This window comes from Anabrus simplex, chromosome 11 (genome assembly GCF_040414725.1).
Source record: "Anabrus simplex isolate iqAnaSimp1 chromosome 11, ASM4041472v1, whole genome shotgun sequence".
NCBI lineage: Eukaryota > Metazoa > Arthropoda > Insecta > Orthoptera > Tettigoniidae > Anabrus > Anabrus simplex.
The window spans coordinates 56,602,036-56,623,715 of NC_090275.1; the positions used below are offsets into that span (position 1 = coordinate 56,602,036).

General features: G+C 41.9%; 1 protein-coding gene across 2 annotated transcripts in view; it reads left to right on the forward strand.

The window, feature by feature from the left end:
• DAAM (disheveled-associated activator of morphogenesis-like protein) overlaps positions 1 to 21,680 on the forward strand; it is an 879,757-nt gene that overhangs the window by 793,155 nt on the left and 64,922 nt on the right. For both annotated transcript variants that reach the window (XM_068229574.1, XM_068229573.1), the window contains one exon: positions 272 to 400. In XM_068229574.1, the coding sequence (XP_068085675.1) occupies positions 356 to 400 (45 nt within the window). In that variant the 5' untranslated portion in view covers positions 272 to 355. The remainder of the gene's footprint in view (positions 1 to 271; positions 401 to 21,680) is intronic.

The following is a 21,680-nucleotide window of genomic DNA, read 5'->3' on the forward strand; positions in this document are numbered from 1 at the left end:
ATATCTACTTCGGCTGACATACATATCTTTGGCATTTATATAAAAAATAGTAATCACCAATATGCATTAGTGAATAGCCAGTGAAAGTGCAAGATCAAGAAGAATGACGACGTGAAAGATTTCCTTCGGGGCTAAATTCTGACACCTGGTTGTTTCTGAAAATATCTAGCAGTTAATGGTTCTTTAAGTATATTTCTTTAATGTATTGTATAATTGAAGGTAATTATACCCTAATAGGACTGTTTACTCATGTCTTTGTTGTTTGTTCCAGCCGCTGCCGGGAGCGTGCCCGATACGCCTGAACGTGGGGGCGTTGTCCCGCCGCCTGGCGGAGCTGCCCCTGCATTGTCCCACCATGCCGGCCATGAAGGGGCGCAAGGGGTGGTGTGGCTGTCTTAAGGTATGTACGGCAGTATGCTAATACGTATACTATAGGTCGAAGGTACACATACGGCCAAAAACTACAACTTATTCTTACAAATAAGTGTACTCTCTAACATGTATAATATTATAGAAAGACAAAAGTACCGGTAGTAAAACTATACAAATTCCAAATATTTGGTATTAGGAACTACATAAAAAGATAATTACTAAATTAGGAAAAAATGCCCACAAGTGTGGTCCCAAGTAGACCTACTTGTAAAAAGAACATAATTAAATAAATAAATAATAGATTTCGTTTAACGAAAGTGACACCGTAAATTCATAATAAAGCTTCGAGATACAGCTTGTCGTATCTTCACGCTATCGTCTTACAGAACGCCAGCACACTCCTGCTGAAATGAGCGATTCTGCCAGTTCTGGAAATCTTGTGTTTGATCCTGACACAGAAATGAACGAACAAGTAAATCGGAGAAATAGGGTTGATTTTTAAGTAATATTTATCCTAATTCCTATTTTAATAATATTTTTCGCCTACAGTTGTAACATGGTTACTGAAACCTTTCTTACCGAGCTCGATAGCTGCAGTCGCTTAAGTGCGGCCAGTATCCAGTATTCGGGAGATAGTAGGTTCGAATCCCACTGTCGGCAGCCCTGAAAATGGTTTTCCGTGGTTTCCCATTTTTACACCAGGCAAATGCTGGGGCTGTACCTTAATTAAGGCCACGGCCGCTTCCATCCCACTCCTAGCCCTTTCCTGTCCCATCGTCGCCATTAGACCTATCTGTGTCGGTGCGACGTAAAGCAACTAGCAAAAAAGAAACCTTTCTTAATATGAGAAATGTCTAGTACTCAGCATTAAATTGTAAATAAATTATTATTATTGTTACGGAGTTATCCGTGGAAGTCAGAGGTGAAAGAAGGTGCGGGCTGGAATGGGTCTAACTACAAGTCCGAAAGATGAATTAAAATTTCAATAAAGGTTATATTTTCAAAACTTAACAATGGTGACATAGAATTTTGAGCGTACAACAAATAACAAGAAGTTAAATCAGGTACACAATCAAGAGAAAAATTTAAACAGTTTCCACTAGGGGGAAATAAAGAAAATCAGGTACAATGCCGCTTTACAAGAAAGCACCAGTTAAGTGGTCTTTACAAATTCTGGGCTACGGGCCCAAATTCATCAATCCTTGAGCTCTCAGCTCACAATCACAAAACACCAAAGGGCAGAAAACCCTTAATAACATGGAGCATTAGCTCCCAACCTTACATTTCAAGCCTCTCTAAGGCACTTTTACCACAACACCATAAAGAGCTGACACGCTCTCGATCTTTCAAGCCTATAAAGACAATAACAAACTTTTACGCAAACTGCCATAAAGGCATAATAAAGAAACAGGGGTATCTCGTACCCAATCTACTGGGCCTTAGTGTGCAAAAACCAGGTTAATTTAAATGGCCCAAAACAAAAGGATGGAGGCGTGAATTTGCACTCCTAAATCTACATTTTAAAACCTAAGTGGCGCTGGCCGATACACAGGGGCTAATCCCAAGCTAGGGAGGTGACTCGTATAAGAAAACTTTAATACATTAAGGAAGAGAAGAAACGGTTATGAAAACGTAGTCACCTCAATTTCAAATGAAGGGGAGCTCGAGAGGGTAAAGCACTCTCTATCCCCGAATTAAAGTTCAAGAAAACTGAAGTTTACCAGGAAAAAAAGGTTTACATGTTTAATAGTTTACATATGAAAGGTTTCGAACCCTCTCCGAGAGTTAAACTGCCGAGCTAGCGCGAAATAAAGATGTTAAAAGGCCATTACCTTGTTGGATATCTGCTGTCTGAAGAACGAGGCGCTTCCCGCCCCCTGCTACATATTCACACACTGAGTTAGATGTTATACTAGTGGCCCCGAGACAAGAAAATCAGCAGTTTTTATACCCTCGTGGAAAATTCGAGACCTTTCAAGAATGAGTAGACACACCCCTCAATTTTTATTGGAAGACAAAGAATTACACATGGAAATTTGAAGAAGAAAGCTATGATTGGAGGAAAATTAATTACAGAAAAATTACAGATAAATTCAAAACATGCGGAAAGAAAGGATTGATATGCCAACCCACAAACCATAGAACAAAATTTAGTAAAGACAAAACTTACGAATACAAAATTTCTTCAAGAGAGTTCATTCCATTGCGCCAGAGTGTATTACCATAGTTTTTGGTAGAGACATCTGTTAGAGAATGTCCACACTTCTTGATCAATGAAAAACAAAAGCAAATCAAAAACACTCAGTGACATCTTCTGATAACTAGTAGAGGTAGTTCGGTGGTTAAAGTTCCGGGTTTCTCCAGTAGAGGAGTTTCAATTGGCGCAAGATTTGAACTTGCGTCGCGTTATTATTATTATTATTATTATTATTATTATTATTATTATTATTATTATTATTATTATTATTATTATTATTATTGAGTTCCTTCGGATTTCAGGTAAAAAATAAGTAGCCTCCGTGGCTCAGGCGGCAGCACGTCGGTCTCTCACCGCTGTGTTTCGTGGTTCAAAACCCGATCACTCCATGTGAGATTTGTGTTGGACAAAGCGGAGGTGGGACAGGTTTCTCTCCGGGGACTCTGGTTTTCCCTGTCATCTTTCATCCCAGCAACACTCTCCATTCTCATTTCATTTCATCTGTTAGTCATTAATCATTGCCCCAGAGGAGTGCGACAGGCCTCGGCAGCCAGCACAATTCCTATCCTCGCCGCAAGTTGGGGGCTTCATTCATTCCATCCCTGACCCAATCACTGACTGGAACACAGGTTGTAGGTTTTTTCAGATAAAGTTAAATACCGCATTACCGTATATCTAGCCTGACCCGGCTGGTGGCCATGCTCGTCTAGGCTATGTGGCCTGACACTGTAGTTAGCCAGTTTGAGTCGAACCTTTCGTGTTATTCGACCGGAGCAGGCTACATACTGGTCCCGGGTTCCACTCTCTCCCTTCCTACTATCATATACTACGTCATTCATTTCATTCATCTCATTAACGCCTCTGTTGAGGTTGACGTCAGGAAGGGCATCCGATCGTAAACACCTCGTTTGAAGATTCATTTCGCTTTATACCGCACCCCGTAGAGATCCTCCCTGTGGGTCGGGATTGTAAATAACACCCACGGTGTCCCCTGCCTCTCGTAAGAGGCGACTAAATGGCGCCCTAGGGGCTCTGAACTTGGGAGCATGGACCGACGACCACTAGGCCCTTAGCTGAGTTCTGGCATTGCTTCCACGCTATCCTACCTGCCTTGGTCAACTCTTGTTCTTTTCCGACCCCAACGCTGTTAGAGCATTTGAGTGCCCTTTGTTGCCCTTGTCTTTCTTTGGCCGATATCTTCATTTTTCGAAGTGTCGGATCCCTTCCCTTTTTATCTATGATTAGTGATATATAGGTCTTGCCCTGCGGTATAGGGGGCAACGCGTCCGCCTGTTACCCGGTGGCTCTGGGTTCCATTACCGGCCGGGTCAGCGTTTTTAAATTGCAAATTATTAATCTCCCCGGCCTAGGGCCCGGGTGTTTGTGTCGTCCTTAACGTTCCTTTCTTCACATTCAACACATGACACTTCCGCAATTACAATTACATGCAGCTTCATAACATATGGTGCAAGTAGTGGCAAAAGATCTTTAGAGGTCGACAGCACGAACAGATAGCATTATTTTTTTTTTTAAGTTAATAGAGGATGGTCCTCCTCTGCGAACCATGTGACCTTGCCGCGGTGGGGAGGCTTGCGTGACCCAATGATGCAGATAGCCGAGCCGCAGGTGCAACCATATCGGATGGATATCTGGTGAGAACAGACTAACGAATGGTTCATCGAAAGGGGGTAGCAGCCTTTCGGTAGTTGCAAGGGCGGCAGTCTAGATGATTGATACGGCCTTGTAATAATACTCAACATGGCTTAGCTGTGTTGATACTGCTACACGGCTGAAAGCAACGGGAACTACAGCCGTAACTACCTCCCGAGGACATGCAGCTCTCGGATGGCTTCCTCCCGGGTAAAATATTCCGGAGGTAAACTAGTCCCCCATTCGGATCTCCGGGTGGGGACTACACGAGAGGGGGCGATAATCAGGAAGATGGATACTGACATTCTGCGAGTCGGAGCGTGGAATGTTAGAAGTTTGAATCGTTGTGATAGGTTAGAGAATCTGAAAAGGGAGGTGGATAGGCTAAAGTTAGATGTAGTTGTTATAAGTGAAGTACGTTGGCAGGAAGAACAAGATTTTTGGTCAGGCGACTACCGAATTACCAACACAAAATCAAACAGGGGAAATGCAAGAGTTGGTTTAATAATGAATAAGAAAATAGGGCACCGGGTAAGCAATTACGACAAGCATAGTGAAAGAATTATTGTCGTCAAGATAGACACCAAACCAATACCCACCACAATAGTGCAGGTCCATATGCCTAATAGTTCAGCGGATGATGAAGAAATCGAAAGAATATATGAGGAGATAGAAGATTTAATACAATATGTGAAAGGTGACGAGAATCTAATTGTGATGGGAGACTGGAATGCAGTAGTAGGCCAAGGAAGAGAAGGTAGTACAGTAGGAGAATTTGGATTGGGACAAAGGAACGAAAGAGGAAGTCGGGTGGTTGAATTCTGCACTCATCATAATTTAGTCCTTGCCAATACTTGGTTCAAACACCACAAACGACAGCTGTATACGTGGACGAGACCTGGAGACACTGGAAGGTATCAAATAGACTTCATTATGATTAGGCAGAGATTCAGAAACCAGGTGTTGGATTGAAAAACTTTCCCAGGAGCAGACGTGGACTCTGACCACAACTTGTTGGTCATGAAATGCCATTTGAAGTTGAAGAAATTGAAGAAAGGACAGAATGCAAAAAGATGGGATCTAGACAGGTTAAAAGAAAAGAGTGTGAGGGATTGTTTCAAGGAACATGTTGCAAAAGGACTAAATGAAAAGGCTGAAGGAAACACTATAGAGGAAGAGTGGAGAGTCATGAAAAATGAAGTCAGTAGGGCTGCTGAAGAAATGTTAGGAAGGAAGAAAAGATCAAATAAGAATCAGTGGATTACTCAGGAGATACTAGACCTGATTGATGAACGACGAAAATACAAGAATGCTAGAAATGAAGAGGGCAGAAAAGAATACAGGCGATTAAAGAATCAAGTGGATAGAAAGTGCAAGGTAGCTAAGGAAGAATGGCTGAAGAAGAAGTGCAAGGATGTCGAAGGCTGTATGGTCCTGGGAAAGGTAGATGCTGCATACAGGAAAATCAAGGAAACCTTTGGAGAAAGGAAATCTAGGTGCATGAATATTAAGAGCTCAGATGGAAAGCCACTTCTAGGGAAAGAAGACAAAGCAGAAAGATGGCAGGAGTATATCCAACAGTTGTATCAAGGTAAAGATGTAGATAATTTGGTTCTGGAACATGAAGAGGCTGTTGGTGCTGATGAAATGGGAGACCCAATTTTGAGGTCAGAGTTTGACAGAGCTGTGAGTGACCTAAATAGGAACAAGGCACCTGGAATTCATGACATTCCCTCTGAATTACTGACTGCCTTAGGAGAAACCAACATGGCAAGGTTATTTCATTTAGTGTGCAAGATGTATGAGACAGGTGAAGTTCCATCTGATTTTCGGCAGAATGTTGTTATACCTATTCCCAAGAAAGCCGGTGCTGACAGGTGTGAAAACTACCGCACCATTAGTTTAGTATCTCATGCCTGCAAAATTTTAACACGTATTATTTACAGAAGAATGGAAAAACACGTTAAAGCTGAGTTGGGAGAAGATCAGTTTGGCTTCAGAAGAAATGTAGGAACACGTGAAGCAATCCTGACTTTACGTCTGATCTTAGAGGATCGAATCAAGAAGGACAAGTCTACTTACATGGCATTCGTAGATCTAGAAAAGGCATTCGATAATGTTGATTGGACCAAGCTATTTATGATTCTTAAGATGATAGGGATCAGATACCGAGAACGAAGAATTATTTACAATCTGTATAAAAATCAGTCTGCAGTGATAAGAATCGAGGGCTTTGAAAAAGAAGCAGCAATCCAGAAAGGAGTGAGGCAAGGCTGCAGTTTGTCCCCTCTCCTTTTCAATGTTTGCATAGAACAGGCAGTAAAGGAAACCAAAGAGAAATTTGGAAAGGGAATCACAGTCCAAGGAGAGGAAATCAAAACCTTGAGATTTGCTGATGATATTGTTATTTTATCTGAGACTGCAGAAGATCTCGAGAAGTTGCTGAATGGTATGGATGAAGTCTTGGGTAAGGAGTACAAGATGAAAATAAATAAGTCCAAAACAAAAGTAATGGAGTGCAGTCGAACGAAGGCAGGTGATGTAGGAAATATTAGATTGGGAAATGAAGTCTTAAAGGAAGTAGATGAAGATGTTTTTGAAGACTTTCGTGTGGAGCGTGGCATTGTATGGAAGTGAAACATGGACGATAACTAGCTCAGAAAGAAAGAGAATAGAAGCTTTTGAAATGTGGTGTTACAGAAGAATGCTGAAGGTGAGATGGATAGATCGAATCACGAATGAAGAGATACTGAATCGAATTGGTGAGAGGAGATCGATTTGGCTAAATTTGACGAGAAGAAGAAATAGAATGATAGGACACATCTTAAGACACCCAGGACTTGTTCAGTTGGTTTTTTAAGGAAGTGTAGGTGGTAAGAACGGTAGGGGTAGACCAAGGTATGCATATGACAAGCAGATTAGAGCAGGTGTAGGATGCAATAGTTACGTAGAAATGAAAAGGTTAGCACAGGATAGGGCGGCATGGAGAGCTGCATCACACCAGTCTATGGACTGATGACTCAAACAACAGAGGATGGTTGCCTAGTTGTATTTCATCCTACAACGATAATCACCACCACCACCCAGTAGGTAAACGGGACTCTTAACACCTTATGTGTAGCCTAACAATAAATTTCGAGTCTCATTCTCTTCAGTAGCAAGTCACATGATACAGGTAATGATCAGTGGTTAATGGCACTGTTTATCGCTTTCTTAAAAAGAATGAAATATCATACATGACTCACCTCACAATATATTGGTCGGAACGGAATGTGGTTTTGCTTGATCCATCATTTCCGAAGCATTTGATAATTTCCTTTCTTTCCCTAGGTTCCTTGATCCTCGCCGACAAAGAATGTAACAATATTTAATGCTTCAGAGAGCATCTGAGTAACTTTTTACCTTCGGGCAGTGCAGTGTTTGTGGTAGAATTGTTATAATGGCTATTAATTTTCTTCGATGCAACATAGAACATTCCATTGTCCTGGCGCCGTTGCCTACGGTCAAGCTAACTAGAACAAAGGTTGGAAGTATTTGAAGGAACAAAAGGCTGTGACCACACTTAAGCCAGCAGCTGTGTTCAGTGTAAATATTCAAATAGATGGTTGTCTAGAATTGGGGAGTAATTGGGTAAAAAATTATTATTATTATTATTATTATTATTATTATTATTATTATTATTATTATTATTATTATTATTATTATTATTATCATCGAATACGTCCGGCTTGAGAGCGCAAATAGAAGAAATAAACTTCTCCAGGGGAGACACTTGAACATGGACCTCCCTGCTGATAGGCTCACGGTGGCATTGACTGAAACCCACGGTGTGTTAAGGGGCCCAGGATTGTACAATATATTGTTAGCTATCCACAGACGTACAAGATTACTGCACAGTCATCGGGTAGGTGCAATAAATAGAATCGTGTGGAGATAACAGTGATGGTTGTGCATTTGTATATAGTACAAAGTGGTCATAGACATACATATGCTTGGCAATATATGGTCAGTACATGCCGGTATTTTGTTTGGTGAAGGTGAACACTCTTTTCTGTATCACGAAGCCACTTCACTTCCTTCCGGAAGTTTGTACGCAGAGAACTGATAAAATAAAATAAAAAACCTTCTTGCTTGTCGGCGTTCGGGTATTTTTCGCGATGTTTTTCAATAAGCACCTCGTTCTGTTCACCTTTTTTAAAGCGATTACTGTAATCTTTGCTCTTAACGTCCCATAGAGCCGGAAGGCCATGGTACACTTCGATAAACTCCAAAATAAACTTTTTCACCGCCTGTTTGAAATAATAACAGTAAGTTATTTATTAGACCACCTAATCAATACAAAGTCGAGTCTAGTGGTCTAATAAATAACTTACTGTTATTATTTCAATCAAATATCATCAATACGGACCAAAAATGATATTTATTACATGTAATGCCTGTTTGTCTGCAATCACGATACGTTCTCCCCCACTTGTTGATGCCAGCTGGCGGGAGGACGAGATACTACACAATATTGCCAACACATGGCACAGTATTTTGCGATTTGCGCAATATATTTCAAACTTTTTGATTTCTTACAATATATTGCACAACCCTTCAATATTAAATACACACTATCAATTATATTGCCCAAACCCCGATATTGCGCAATAATATTGCACGTCTATAGGCCCCTTTAGTGTTTGATGCTCATTTCTCGGCATGGCTCTTAAGCCCGACCAAGCCAGGTGCAGATTTAGCAACATCGCCTCGTAAAGCCCATTTGAATTCGCCCGTGAAGCGATCTGATTGGCTAACTTCAGCAGCTGATAAATAGACAACGGCGAGAGATATCCACGTAACTTTTTTCAAATTACTTATCACCTTATCAGTATGACAAAAGCTCTAACGCTCTTACACTCGGTTCACAATGTTATTACATTAATTCCAGATGTATTTTTCGTGGGAAGGAAATACCAAGACAGGCGAAGATCATGTCATCTTCTAAAGCAGCAAGAAAAGTATTTTAAGTTTCTGTCCAACTGTAGGTGATCATTTTCAATAATTGTGTATATTCTGCATCGCATATTTTTTATCATTTCTTTCTGCGAAAAGTACTGCAGTACGTTATATAGACCACCCCATAACAGACGCATTCATCTGTATTTAATTTATGCGCAGAAGTCTAGCAGTACAGCATCGACAAGCTCCAGGTCCAACTGTTTCATAGTACGCTATGAAGTCGCGTTAAAGACCAATTGACACTAGCACCGCCTTGCGGTGGTAACGCTGAACTACACGAGTTCCAGCCCTTTATACTTCATTCGCCCTGCATGTACTAATCATTCGACCTTTGTTGATGAGGCGTGTCTCCATCAGTTTCTGCAGAAGCAGAATTGAGATTCCGTATTTGACTTAAATTGCTCCAATGCTCACGACCATGCCCTCTCTTCATCTTAAATCTTAAATCTCAATCAAAGCATTCGTGACTTGAAGTGGTTTGCTTTCTCCGTGGCGGGCCATTCGTGTTGCGCCATAACGATCGGGATTAATTCCCGACTGAGAAATGTCTTGAGAAACAGAGAAATGTGAATTTTCATCATAGGAACGCTAGCTGTTGTGTATTTTTCTGCAGAAATGTCATCGTTGGGAGATAAGTAGCAGCAGAAGATAGAGCACATCTGAGCTGTCAGAGCAATGTTAATGTTGGTAAGTTTTATGGGCTTCGGACATTGTAGGCCATCCTGATCACTAACGAAACACTGATCAGATGTAACTTAGTATTTTCCACCTACATGAGAGGAGATTGGGGGGATGGGGGGAGCACTGACGTCTTCGCGTAGGGCGCCAAATTTCCTTGCACAGATTCTTGAACAGTAGCGTTCTTGAATAACGCTTGACCGCCTCCAGGTGGTGGTGGTGGTGGTGGTGGTGGTGGTGGTGGTGGTGGTGGTGGTGATAAGAGGAAGTACAACTAGGCAACCATCCTCTATTAACACTAATTAGAAAGAAAAATGGAAGGGATCCAACACTTCGAAAAATGAAGGTACCGGCCAAAGAAACATAAGGGTCGTGAAGAGTGTGAAAATAAACGACTCCCTAGGCCTCGTAACCTAATATTATCGGGGTCGGAAAAGATCAAGAGTTGACGAAGAGAGGTTGGAAATATAGATGAAAGTGAGGAGTCTGGAAGGAAGGCCAGGCGTCAGCTATGGGCCCCATGGTCGCCAACCCACGCTTCCAAGTTCGGAGCCCCTGGGGCCCCTATTAGTCGCCTCTTACGACAGGCAGGAGATACTGTAGGGGGGCCGCCTGCAGATATTATGACTATGAGTTATCGTTGTTATACGGATGGCTTACATTGAAGGGATGTTCCCGAAGGCAGCTGGAGTTAAACGTGTTCGTAGGAGCAAAGTCATATCATCGCTTCGTGAGACAGCCACTTTCCAAGTACCCGGTGAAGTTCTCGTGCAGTAAAGAAAAGAAACTAAACTGGAATGGCAATTTTTGCATTGCTTTTTTTACTGTACTTGTGCATGATGCGACATGACTCGTGCCGCTGAGTGAACAATGAAGCTTTTTTAAAACTACCTGTTTCACAGAACTATTAACAGGTTGCGAAGCATTTTGAATCATTCTTCGGTGAAGCAAGTGACTGTGGCTTCCTCATCGCATATGTTACTTGAAAATTAACACAGCACATTACTCACAGTCAGATGCCTCTTAGAGGCCTGTCTCTCATTAGTAAGCTGCGGACTTTTAAGCATTAGAAATCCTGTTTCAGGCAGCCTAAATAAGCATTGAAAAGTTAAAATAGGCACTATAAAAATTATATACACATGCGTTAACTCCTGCTTTCTTTTCTTCTTCCAGACGGGCTGGGTAGCTCAGACGGTAGAGCGTTGGCCATCTAAGCTCAAGTTGGTGGATTCGATTGCGGCTCAGTCCGGTGGTATTTGAAGGTGTTTAAAATAAGTCAGCCTTTCGGTAGATTTATTACGTAAACTAACTCCTGCGGGGCAGAATTATTATTATTATTATTATTATTATTATTATTATTATTATTATTATTATTATTATTATTATTATTATTATTATTATTATTCCACTTTTCTCACATCCTGATGGGTCACGCATGCGAACTGTGAAACACGTATGAAACTGAACTTGATTTACGGCGTCAAATCCATGTATTCAGTATTCTCTATTTCTATGGTGGTTGGTTGTACGGTGAATTATCGATATATGAAGCAGTTTGTGTTGGGACAAACACTAACACCTAGTCCCCCCCGAACTACAGAAATTAACTAGATGAGGTTAAAATCCCCGATCCGGCTGGGAATCGAACCCAGGACTCTTTGAACCGAAAGCCATGACGCTGAACATCCAGTACGGAGTCTTTAACTACTTGAAATTTAAATTATTTTCTGAGCACTATTGTATAGAGATTTTACTACATTTGAAATTGCCAGTTTGTTATGATGGATATTAGTTCTGTGAAGACTTAAAACGGTAGGGAAACAACTGAAGCAACTTACGACGGGCTGAGTGGCTCAGACGGTTGAGGCGCTGCCCTTCTGACCCAAACTTGGCAAGTTCGATCCTGGCTCAGTCCGGTGGTATTTGAAGGTGCCTTAATACGTCAGCCTCGTGTCGGTAGATTTACTGGCACGTAAAAGAACTCCTGTGGGACTAAATTCCGGCAACTCAGCGTCTCCGAAAACCGTAAAAGTAGTTAGTGGGGCGTAAAGCCAATAACATTATTATTAAGCAACTTATTCTCGAGCTACTTTACAGTTGGCTACTGCATTTTTCCAGATATTCTAAAACAGCTTAACGCCTCGTTTTAGTCAGGATACCGGGCGAGTGGGCCGTACGGTTAGAAGCGCGCAGCTGTGAGCTCGCATCCGGGTGATAGTAGGTTCGAACTCGACTGTCGGCAGCCCTGAAGAGGGTTTTCCGTGGTTTTCCATTTTCACACCAGGCAAATGCTGGGGCTGTACCTTAATTAAGGCCACGGCCACTTCCCATTCCTAGACCTTTCCTGTCCCATCGTCGCCATAAGACCTATCTGTGTCGGTGCGACGTAAATAAAAAAAAATCAGTCAGGATATTTCTGAATCTAGAGAATGTTCTCGCAACCTCGCAGGGTGTAATCGGGCTGTACTCTCTGCCAAGCACCCCGTGTGGGAGCGAGAGGATAACACGGTAATCCCTGCCTGTGTTAGTGGTGATTTTTGTTTTAAGAGGAATTACAACTAGGTAATCATCTTCTATAAACAAATTAAGTGGAAAAGAAATTAAAATGATTTATTCAACGAAGGAATTTCGACAAGAAGTACAAAATAAAACAAAAAATATTGAATGAAGCGGAAAAATCACTAACGAATCAAAAGGGACTGAAAGGGACCCCAAGGACTCTCAACTTGGGAGCGTGTGTTGGCGACCACAGGTCCATTAGCTGAGTGCCGGCATTGCTTCCACTTGTGCCAGGCTCCTTACTTTCATCTATTCTATATCTATGCTATCCGACCTCTCTTCATCAAGTCTTGTTCTTGAACGACACCGACGGTATTAGGTATCGAGGCCTAGGAAGTCTTCTTTTCATTTGCACGCTCTACGTGGCCCTTGTCTTTCTTTGGCCGATACCTTCATTTTTCGAAGTGTCGGACTCCTTCATTTTTTTCTTTCTGATTAGTTATAATAGAGGATGGTTGTCTATACTGAAAGTCAACTCAAGACCTTAGCGGTCCCTTTGATGTTAGTCAGACTTCTTGTCGGTGAAAAGGCTTCCGCAGCGCCAAATAGTTCCCTAGGTTTGTTGCTTGTTCCTGAAGTCAGGAGCTTCCTTCAGTTTGGTTAGATATTCTGGTGAACTGATATGACGAATTAAAAAATTTTGCCCTGTATAAATACGGAAAATGTATCACAGCTTGTATGATATTCGGGTTCGTTACCAACTATTATATTTCATACGTAGATGGCTATGAATAGTTATTGTTCACAGTGGTGTATGTAGCAAAATACTAATTATTTAATATGATATTGATATCCTATTGCACTGTGTACTTAGTAAGCTTTGTTCGAGTTCATTCCATTGCTGATAAGTTTGCATAATATGTGCGACGTTGAAGATGGATCCAAGAAAACTGTTGGCAATACTGGCTGCAACAGCGTGTTCAGTATTCATAATGGCTGCCAGCTGTGAGCAAGACGTGTGTGATGCTGTGACGCTTTGAGTCCCCTGTGAAATACTTTAAAGCTAACAAAAGTGGAGAAAAATAAAGTAGAAAATCTAAACCAAATTGTTTTAAACGTTTACAGTAGCCTACGAGATTAGAATCCACTGTAGACTGTGGAAGACGTGAAAAAGTCCGCGCAGCTGATCGGCGTTTTTGTGTACAGTGTTTACGCCGCTCGTTTGGAATTTAAACTCCACGAAAAATCCAAGTCTCCAGCGAAAGGTCGATGTGTCAGCTCAGCACTCGCCGTAAATAAAGCAGGAAGGGCCTTAACACGGTATGGGAATAGGATCCTTGGCGTATTCGATGATAATAATAATAATAATAATAATAATAATAATAATAATAATAATAATAATAATAATTTGTACTTTGCTTTACTTTCGTAACCGCCCTCGTGACCTGCAGAAATGTTGTCACGAGTGGATCATGAGTTCGTTTTTACCTTCCGAATGACGAGACTACAATATTTACAACATGCCTGGAAACATTGTATTTTGCAATCCCACTCCCAGGTGTTTTTTTTTTTTTTTTTTTTTTTTTTTTCCAGCTTTTTGAACTGCGAGAAACTGCTACTGACAGTCGTTGCACGAGAGCGGAATCGTATACTTATGTTGGAAGTCCCCATGTGCCTCACACAAATTGCATTATGAAATAAAAATAAACCTTGCTTCTCTTGCCTCGGTATTCGTCAGTTTCCTGTAGGTATTACATAGTCAATAAAGGAATAAATAGGTATGGTACGTAATCAAAGTACAGCTATGTGAAAGGATGTGATTTCGTTTGATGCTTCACTATTTCAGAATGAAGTACTTGTCAGACAGACGCACGGCGTTAATAATAAGCTGGTTGTGGCGGAGATGGAGAACGGAGACGGGAACAGGCGACGTGCTCATGTGCGGAAGGATACTTTTCCTAAGCTCTTGAGTTGAATTTCAGTATAGTTGTACTTTCTCTTAAAACAATAATCGCCCCCGCCTTTGTGCCGACCTATCCCGTCCTCTTACGGTTATGTCCTGCCCTCCCCCTTCCCATCTCTCCTTACCATTTCTTACCATACTTAAGACTCCAAATAGTGAGAAATGCGCACATGCCAAATGATTTGCAAAAAGTAAAAAGTCTCTATTAGAATAACTTCTCTATTCCCAATGGGCTCGCAATTTGGCTGTATTGAACGGTACAACGGAACCCCTAATTGAGCGTGCCATGGTTACCACTTACTTGGGTACCGGGTATATGAGCGTTAGATATCGATATATCGCACCGTTGCCATTTAATCAGTTGTTGAAGTTAGCTAATCAGATTACTACGCGGGCGAATTCAAATGGGTTTTGTGATGCGGTGTAGGTAAATCTGTAGCTTAAATGGCTTAAGACCGCCACGAGACCACCAGTCGAAGAATAAAACTTTGCCAGGGAAGGGGTTTGAGATCTGATTGGCTAACTTCAGCAGTTGATGAAATGGCAACGGTGCGAGTTATCGAAATATTCCTTTCAAATTACTTATCAGCATGACCACCACTCTTACGGTCATATACCTGGTTCACGTTTCCGAACACTCTGTATTTTATACCCGACATCTCTGATCGACTCCGACGGCATTATGTTTACGAGGGGGTGGTGGTGATTATTATTCCAAGAGGAAGTACAACTAGGCAACCATTCTCTATATAACACTAATCAAAGAGAGAGAGAGAGAGAGAGAGAGAAATGGAAGGGATCCGACACTTTGAAAAATGAAGATATCGGCCAAACAAAGACAAGGGCCACGAAGGGTGTGAAAATGAGATTCCATAGGCCTCGAATGCTCTAATACCGTCGGGGTCGGAAAAGAACAATACTTGACCAAGGGAGGTGGGATAGGATATATGAAAATGAGGAGTCTGACAAAAGTGGAAGCAATGCCAGGACTCAGAGGCCCGTGGTCGCCAACCCACGCTCCCAAGTTCAGAACCCATGGGGTCCCTTTTAGTCACTTGTTACGACAGGCAGGGGATACCGTGGGTGTTACTCTACCGCCCCCATCCACAGGGGGATATGTACACGGGACCTCGGGAGTTTATCATCAGTCATCCTCCTTTATTTTGCTGATAATGAATTCTTTAAACGCCAGTCCTATTTTCCCTTTGAGTAGTGTTAGAGATTTTGATTAATTTCCCTTCAATACGAACAAAAAACTACCACCGCCACCATCATCAGAAGATATATCCACTCGGATGCTTCGCTTGACGCAATGTGTGGTGTTATTTTCGTCCCCAATCTGTATTTTCATACTTTATCCCTTTACAGCTCAGAATGTAAGATGAAGCGCTACAGGCTCCACTGAAGGGGAATGCTGTTGGTATAACCCAACCCGTGTCCGCTCGCCAGCAGAGGTCAGTGATGCGTGCAACAGGAGTGGGAAATAAGCCAGCCAGAGTGCGTTCACTTTCCACCCGGAACATCAAAGTCTCGACATGTCACTGAACCGAATAATAAGCTCGGCTAACATGTTCCTTGCTTCGAATTTTGATGGGGGAACCTTAACATTTGGGCACATTATCTTTCAGCCAGAGTTGAAAAAACTACGGTGGGAAAACACGGCCGGGATTTCATGCTTGATAATACCGATGTGACGTGACCTTAAAGCTCAGACATCTCTTCGCCATCTGTATGTGTCTCAGATTTAACGGAAGGTATTCTATGCATTGGGTGGTGTTAATAAAACTATACCAAGGTCCGCGAGAGTTGGAGTCTGACGTTTCGCGCCACCGGCGAGAAAAAATGTGAGTAACGCTGCTCTAAAATGGTGTGTCGCTATGGCAACGAAAACAGCGGTGCCACATTTAAGGATGCTATCGCCACGTGGCTCTCAGTCGCTTTTGTGATATTTTTTTTCGGAGTGATTCTGTGTTAGCTCTTTCTGCTTTACGTATTTACGTGTTTGTTTTCTGAATACTATTTTCTTTCTTAGTTTATTTAGGGTACGATGCGCATTCGTATCCCTGAAATATCACTATAAAATTTGTCACAAACGGAACATAATTGCTTTTGCACATATCAAGTGAAAAATCTGCGGCGAATTAAGAAATTCCGTCGTTATTTGAGAAATATGAAAACATACTTAAGGCTTGTAGACAGGTCTGGTTTATGTCGTACTCCGCTGCTAGTGCCGTCTTTTGTTACTTTCTTCAGGTCCAGGGCTAGCACCGTGGAATGGGAGTGCTATGTCTGTGGATTCTCATTATCTTTGTCCATATGACTAGAGCGGCCAGTTCAAACAGCAAAATGGAGGTCAACAGAAAAATAGCACGATCCCTGGACCAATAAATCACTAGTCTACAGAATCATTCTTATGTACAGTGGCCATACCATTTTGTCGCCTATTAAATATTGCATATTGCGATACAATTCAGGAAATGATGTCATTGACAACTGAAGCAATGAAACGAAAGCAAAGAACTTCAGTGAACACAGACATCACACACAGAATTGTTGAAAGTGTAAGACAAAAGACATACGTGTGTCACTGTGAGCGTAACACCAAATGTACTTGTAAAGTGCCGCAGATTTTTTACTTGATATGTGTAAAAGTAATTATTATGTTCCATGTGTGACAAATTTTATAGTGATATTTCAGGGATATGAATGCGCACTATACCCGTTTATTTATGTTTTGTTGTAAGTTAATCAGCGGCTAGTTGTACAAAATTATTCTGTATTTTACATTTGCATTTGTTGAGGTTATTGTGAGAAATGTATGATATTGTTAGTGATTATGAAATCTCATATTTATCGGCAAAGACATGTTGTCTTAAATGCTGGAATTATTAGCACGAGCTTAGGAACGAGTCAACGTTTATTGAATTGCATTAGGCCTACATGTTCTATTAAACACTCAGCCTTTATGAAAGGGTGATATGCCGCAGATGGAGGTAACTATGACAACGCAGCGTACTTTGTAATTACTGCTTTCGCCGCTCAAATGTCAGACTCCTACTCCCGTGGGCCCAACTATGGAGTACTTAATGGAAATTAATACTCGTGAGCTCACACTCTTTTCCAGACACTCTTGTTTCAGATCATCTGTTTTTTATCAGTTTGAGGAAATATAACCCGCACTGCAGCTTTAACCTCGATGAGGTTCATAATCTCAATAAGATTTTTGACACAGTTTATTTGAAGAAATCCCCTATGCAACACTGAAATCTAGAGTCACATGATCTTCCACAAGGCACCACGTTATTAATAAACTCAACCATTTATTTTGTGTATCTCACTCCTAAGAGCACTAAATTAGAAGATACTCAGAGCGCTGTAGTCCCAAAATTCTCGTAGGGTATACTATAAGACAGGACATGACAAAGGTGGTGGTGACTCCTAAGAGCACTAAATTAGAAGATACTCAGAGCGCTGTAGTCCCAAAATTCTCGTAGGGTATACTGTAAGACAGGACATGACAAAGGTGGTGGTGATTTATTGTTTTTTTTTTTTTTTGCTAGGGGCTTTACGTCGCACCGACACAGATAGGTCTTATGGCGACGATGGGATAGGAAAGGCCTAGGAGTTGGAAGGAAGCGGCCGTGGCCTTAATTAAGGTACAGCCCCAGCATTTGCCTAGTGTGAAAATGGGAAACCACGGAAAACCATCTTCAGGGCTGCCGATAGTGGGATTTGAACCTACTATCTCCCGGATGCAAGCCTACAGCCGCGCGCCTCTACGCGCACGGCCAACTCACCCGGTATTTATTGTTTTAAGAGGAAGTATAACCAGGCAACCATCCTATATATAACACTAATCGGAGAGAAAAATGGAAGGGACTGGACACTTCGAAAATTGAAGCAATCGGGCAAAGGGAGACAAGGGCCACAAAGGGCGTGAAAAATGAAAGACTCCCTAGACCTCGTAACCTAATACAGTCGGGGTCGGAAAAGGACAATAGTTGACCAAGGGAGGTCGGATAGGGTACAATAGATACAGTGAGGAGCCTAGCACAAGTGGAAGCAATGCAGAACTCAACTAAGGGCCTCGTGGTCGCCAACCCACGCTCCAAAGTTGAGAGCTCCTGGGGCCCCTTCTGGTCGCCTCTTATGACAGGCAGGGGATACAGTAGATGTTATTCTACCTCTCCCACCCACAGGGGAAGGGGATGACAAATCCCGGATGCAAAACCATCCTGACGTTTAAAATTAGTGAATTACAGCTAGTTACTACAAACTAACCTCAATTTGGCATAAATCAGGCATATAGAAGACGTTTTATGATGACAAAGAAGAAATACATTTTTGAATGCACTAGTTTGAAAATCTTAATTTGCTTACACAGTAGTTTTCTATTGGACCTGTGGGGCCGATGACCTAGATGTTAGGCCCCTTTAAACAAGCATCATCATCATCATCTATTGGACCTACTTGCAGCGATTGCATTTATTAGAACACAATCCAAGGTGCCTCTTTTCATTTGCGATCACACTTTTCACTGGAACAAACTCTAGAATTGGTGTATGTTGCAGTACGGTGGTTTTGCAGTCACGTGTTAATATATTTCTCAAGCTTAAATCGGTCAACTGGTGAGGCATTTGAATATATGAACATAAGGCTGGAGATGTAAGCAACGGACACTGGTGACCTTAAATAATAAGTGGTTGTTGATAATGTTATTCATCAAGCTGAACCTTCGATGTTCACGATTGCGAGCGTAGCTGAAGAATTAAAACTCACTGACAGAATGGCGAAATTAAAAAGAAAAGAAGCCTAAATACAGTACGCGAAACTTTTAGTAATACCGGGTTTTACGGGCGGGAGGAGTAAGGAGGGAGCTCTCCCGGTTCCGGTAATACTGCCAACTAAATGGAAATGAAATCTGAATTGAATCGATATGTATTTTCTAAACCTTTATTATCCTAAACCAACAACTGTGTCACACACACATTATAAATATATAACATTTCTCGATGCGAATATTGTTACTAGCATGAATTCCATATTTTGGCTTTGCTGTGTAAACAACAATAGTACTAGTACGTCAAGTGTACGCCAGATGTCTCACGACGATGCATAATCGATTCATAGTTTTGTGTTTCAAAGGTTGCCAATACGAATCTCGAAGGTAACTGAGTCTACCTATTCAGCACTAGGGAGCCCAGGTATTACTAAAAGTTTCGCGTACTGTAGAAGGTATATGCAAGAAATCCGAAGGCATACTGGAATGAGTGAAATTTACCAGAGGGAACACGGCGTATCTCCGCATTACACTTGACTACAACCCTGGATACTGATGCCTAACACAGCTATCAGCCATACTCAGAACAAACCCATCATCATCAGTCTTGACAATGTACTCTCTTGTACTGATACCTCAAATGAGAATCTACTCTTTAGGGCTGTTAGCAATGTGAGTTTATACCACATCACCTTCATAATTATAATAACATGATGAGTGCAGTATCAAGAACGTTATTCTTATGAAGTAGAGTATTTGCCCAGAAAAGTAGAGTATATACTAAATATTTACAGTATGTACCTCTTCTATTCGTACGGGCTGTTTGTTTTAGTACTTCAACGCACTGCCAGAAAATGATCAACTGAAAAGGATTTTATTCACTCAACATACATTCAACAAGGCCTTCAGAAAACATATATCTACTGTATCTGTCTGCAATCATGTTATCCAAACATACAGCTTCTAATAAAGAAAAGCGCGCCCATAATCTTGTATCATTCCTATTCGTACAAGCAAACTGAACACTTGAAATAAACAAAAAAAAAAAAAAAAAAAAAAAAAAAAAAAGGGTTTCTGGAACATGTTAGTATCTAGTGGAATGTCCCCAAGACTTTTTAATTCCCTGATATCGTCGCCGCATAGAATACACTAATTTCTTGCACTTGCCGGGGCTGATTTTCTGCCATTCCTGAAGAATCACACTTTTAAGTTCCGCCTTCGTACGCATACGTTGCCTACGGAGATTCCTCTTCAACGTAGCCCAAAAATGTTCGATGGGATTTCAATCCAGAGACTGAGAAGGTCTTCTAAGCTGCTTAGGAATGTTCTAGATCAACCAGGCGGTAAGCAAGGAACCTGACACAAGTAAGTAGACTCGGCTAGGGCTCCGTGTTCGCAAGTTGAGAGCACCTGTGTGTGTGTGTCACACGTCTAGTTGCCTCTTGTGGTGGTGGTGGTGGTGGTGGTGGTTACTGATTTAAGAGGAAATACAACTGGGCAACCACTCTAAACACCGTAGTAGAGGTGAAAAATGGAAGACGGTCAACCCTTTGAAGAATCGCAAAAGAAGACAAGGGCCACGAAAGGCGTGAAAATGTAAGACTTGACCAGGGAAGGTCTGATAGTATAGATGAAAGTGAGGAGCCTGGCACAAGTAAGTGGAAGCAGTGCCAGGACTTAGCTAAGGGCCCCGTGGTCGCCAACCCACGCTCCCAAGTTGAGCCTCTGGGACCCCCTTTAGTCGCCTCTTACGACAGGCAGGGGATACCGTGGGTGTTATTCTACCACTCCCACCCACAGGGGGACCTAGTACGCGAAAAACGAACCGAAAATAATAATAATAATAGTCATTGACTTTACGTCCCACTAAATACGTTTACGGTTTTCAGAGACGCCGAGGTGCCGAAATTTAATCCCGCAGGAGTTTTACGTGCCAGTAAACCTGCCGATACGAGCTGACGTACTTGAGCATCTTCAAATACCACCGGACTGAGCCAGGATCGGACCTGCCAAATTGGGGTCAACAGACCAGCGCCTCAACCGTCTGAGCCCGGCAACAAGAGTTGACAAAGGGAAAGTTGGATAGGAAACATGTAAACGAGGAGCCTGGCACAAGTAGTTGGAAGGAATGTCAGACTCAGCTAGGGTCCCCGTGATCGACAACATATACACTCAAGTTGAGAAGCCTTGGGGAATTCCTCTTTCGCCAACCCATGCTCCCAAGTTGAGAGCCCCTGAGACCCCTTTTAGTTGCCTCTACGACAGCAGGGTATACCGTGTATGTTGTTCTACCGCCCTCACCCACCGGGGGGCATTAGAAGGGAGTGGGTCAGAAGATAAGAAGAGAAAAGGAACTTGGTTCACTGAGGAGGAAATGGAATATTACAAGAAGTGGTGTGATCATCTTATAAAGAAACACTAATTTACAGAAAAAGCTCAAGCTCAAAACAGGCAAAAAGTGAACTGAAGAGAGAAAGGAAGCTCACCGAAAACGAATGCGGGAACGTTGGGTAAAGGAATAAAACGGCTGAAATGACGTA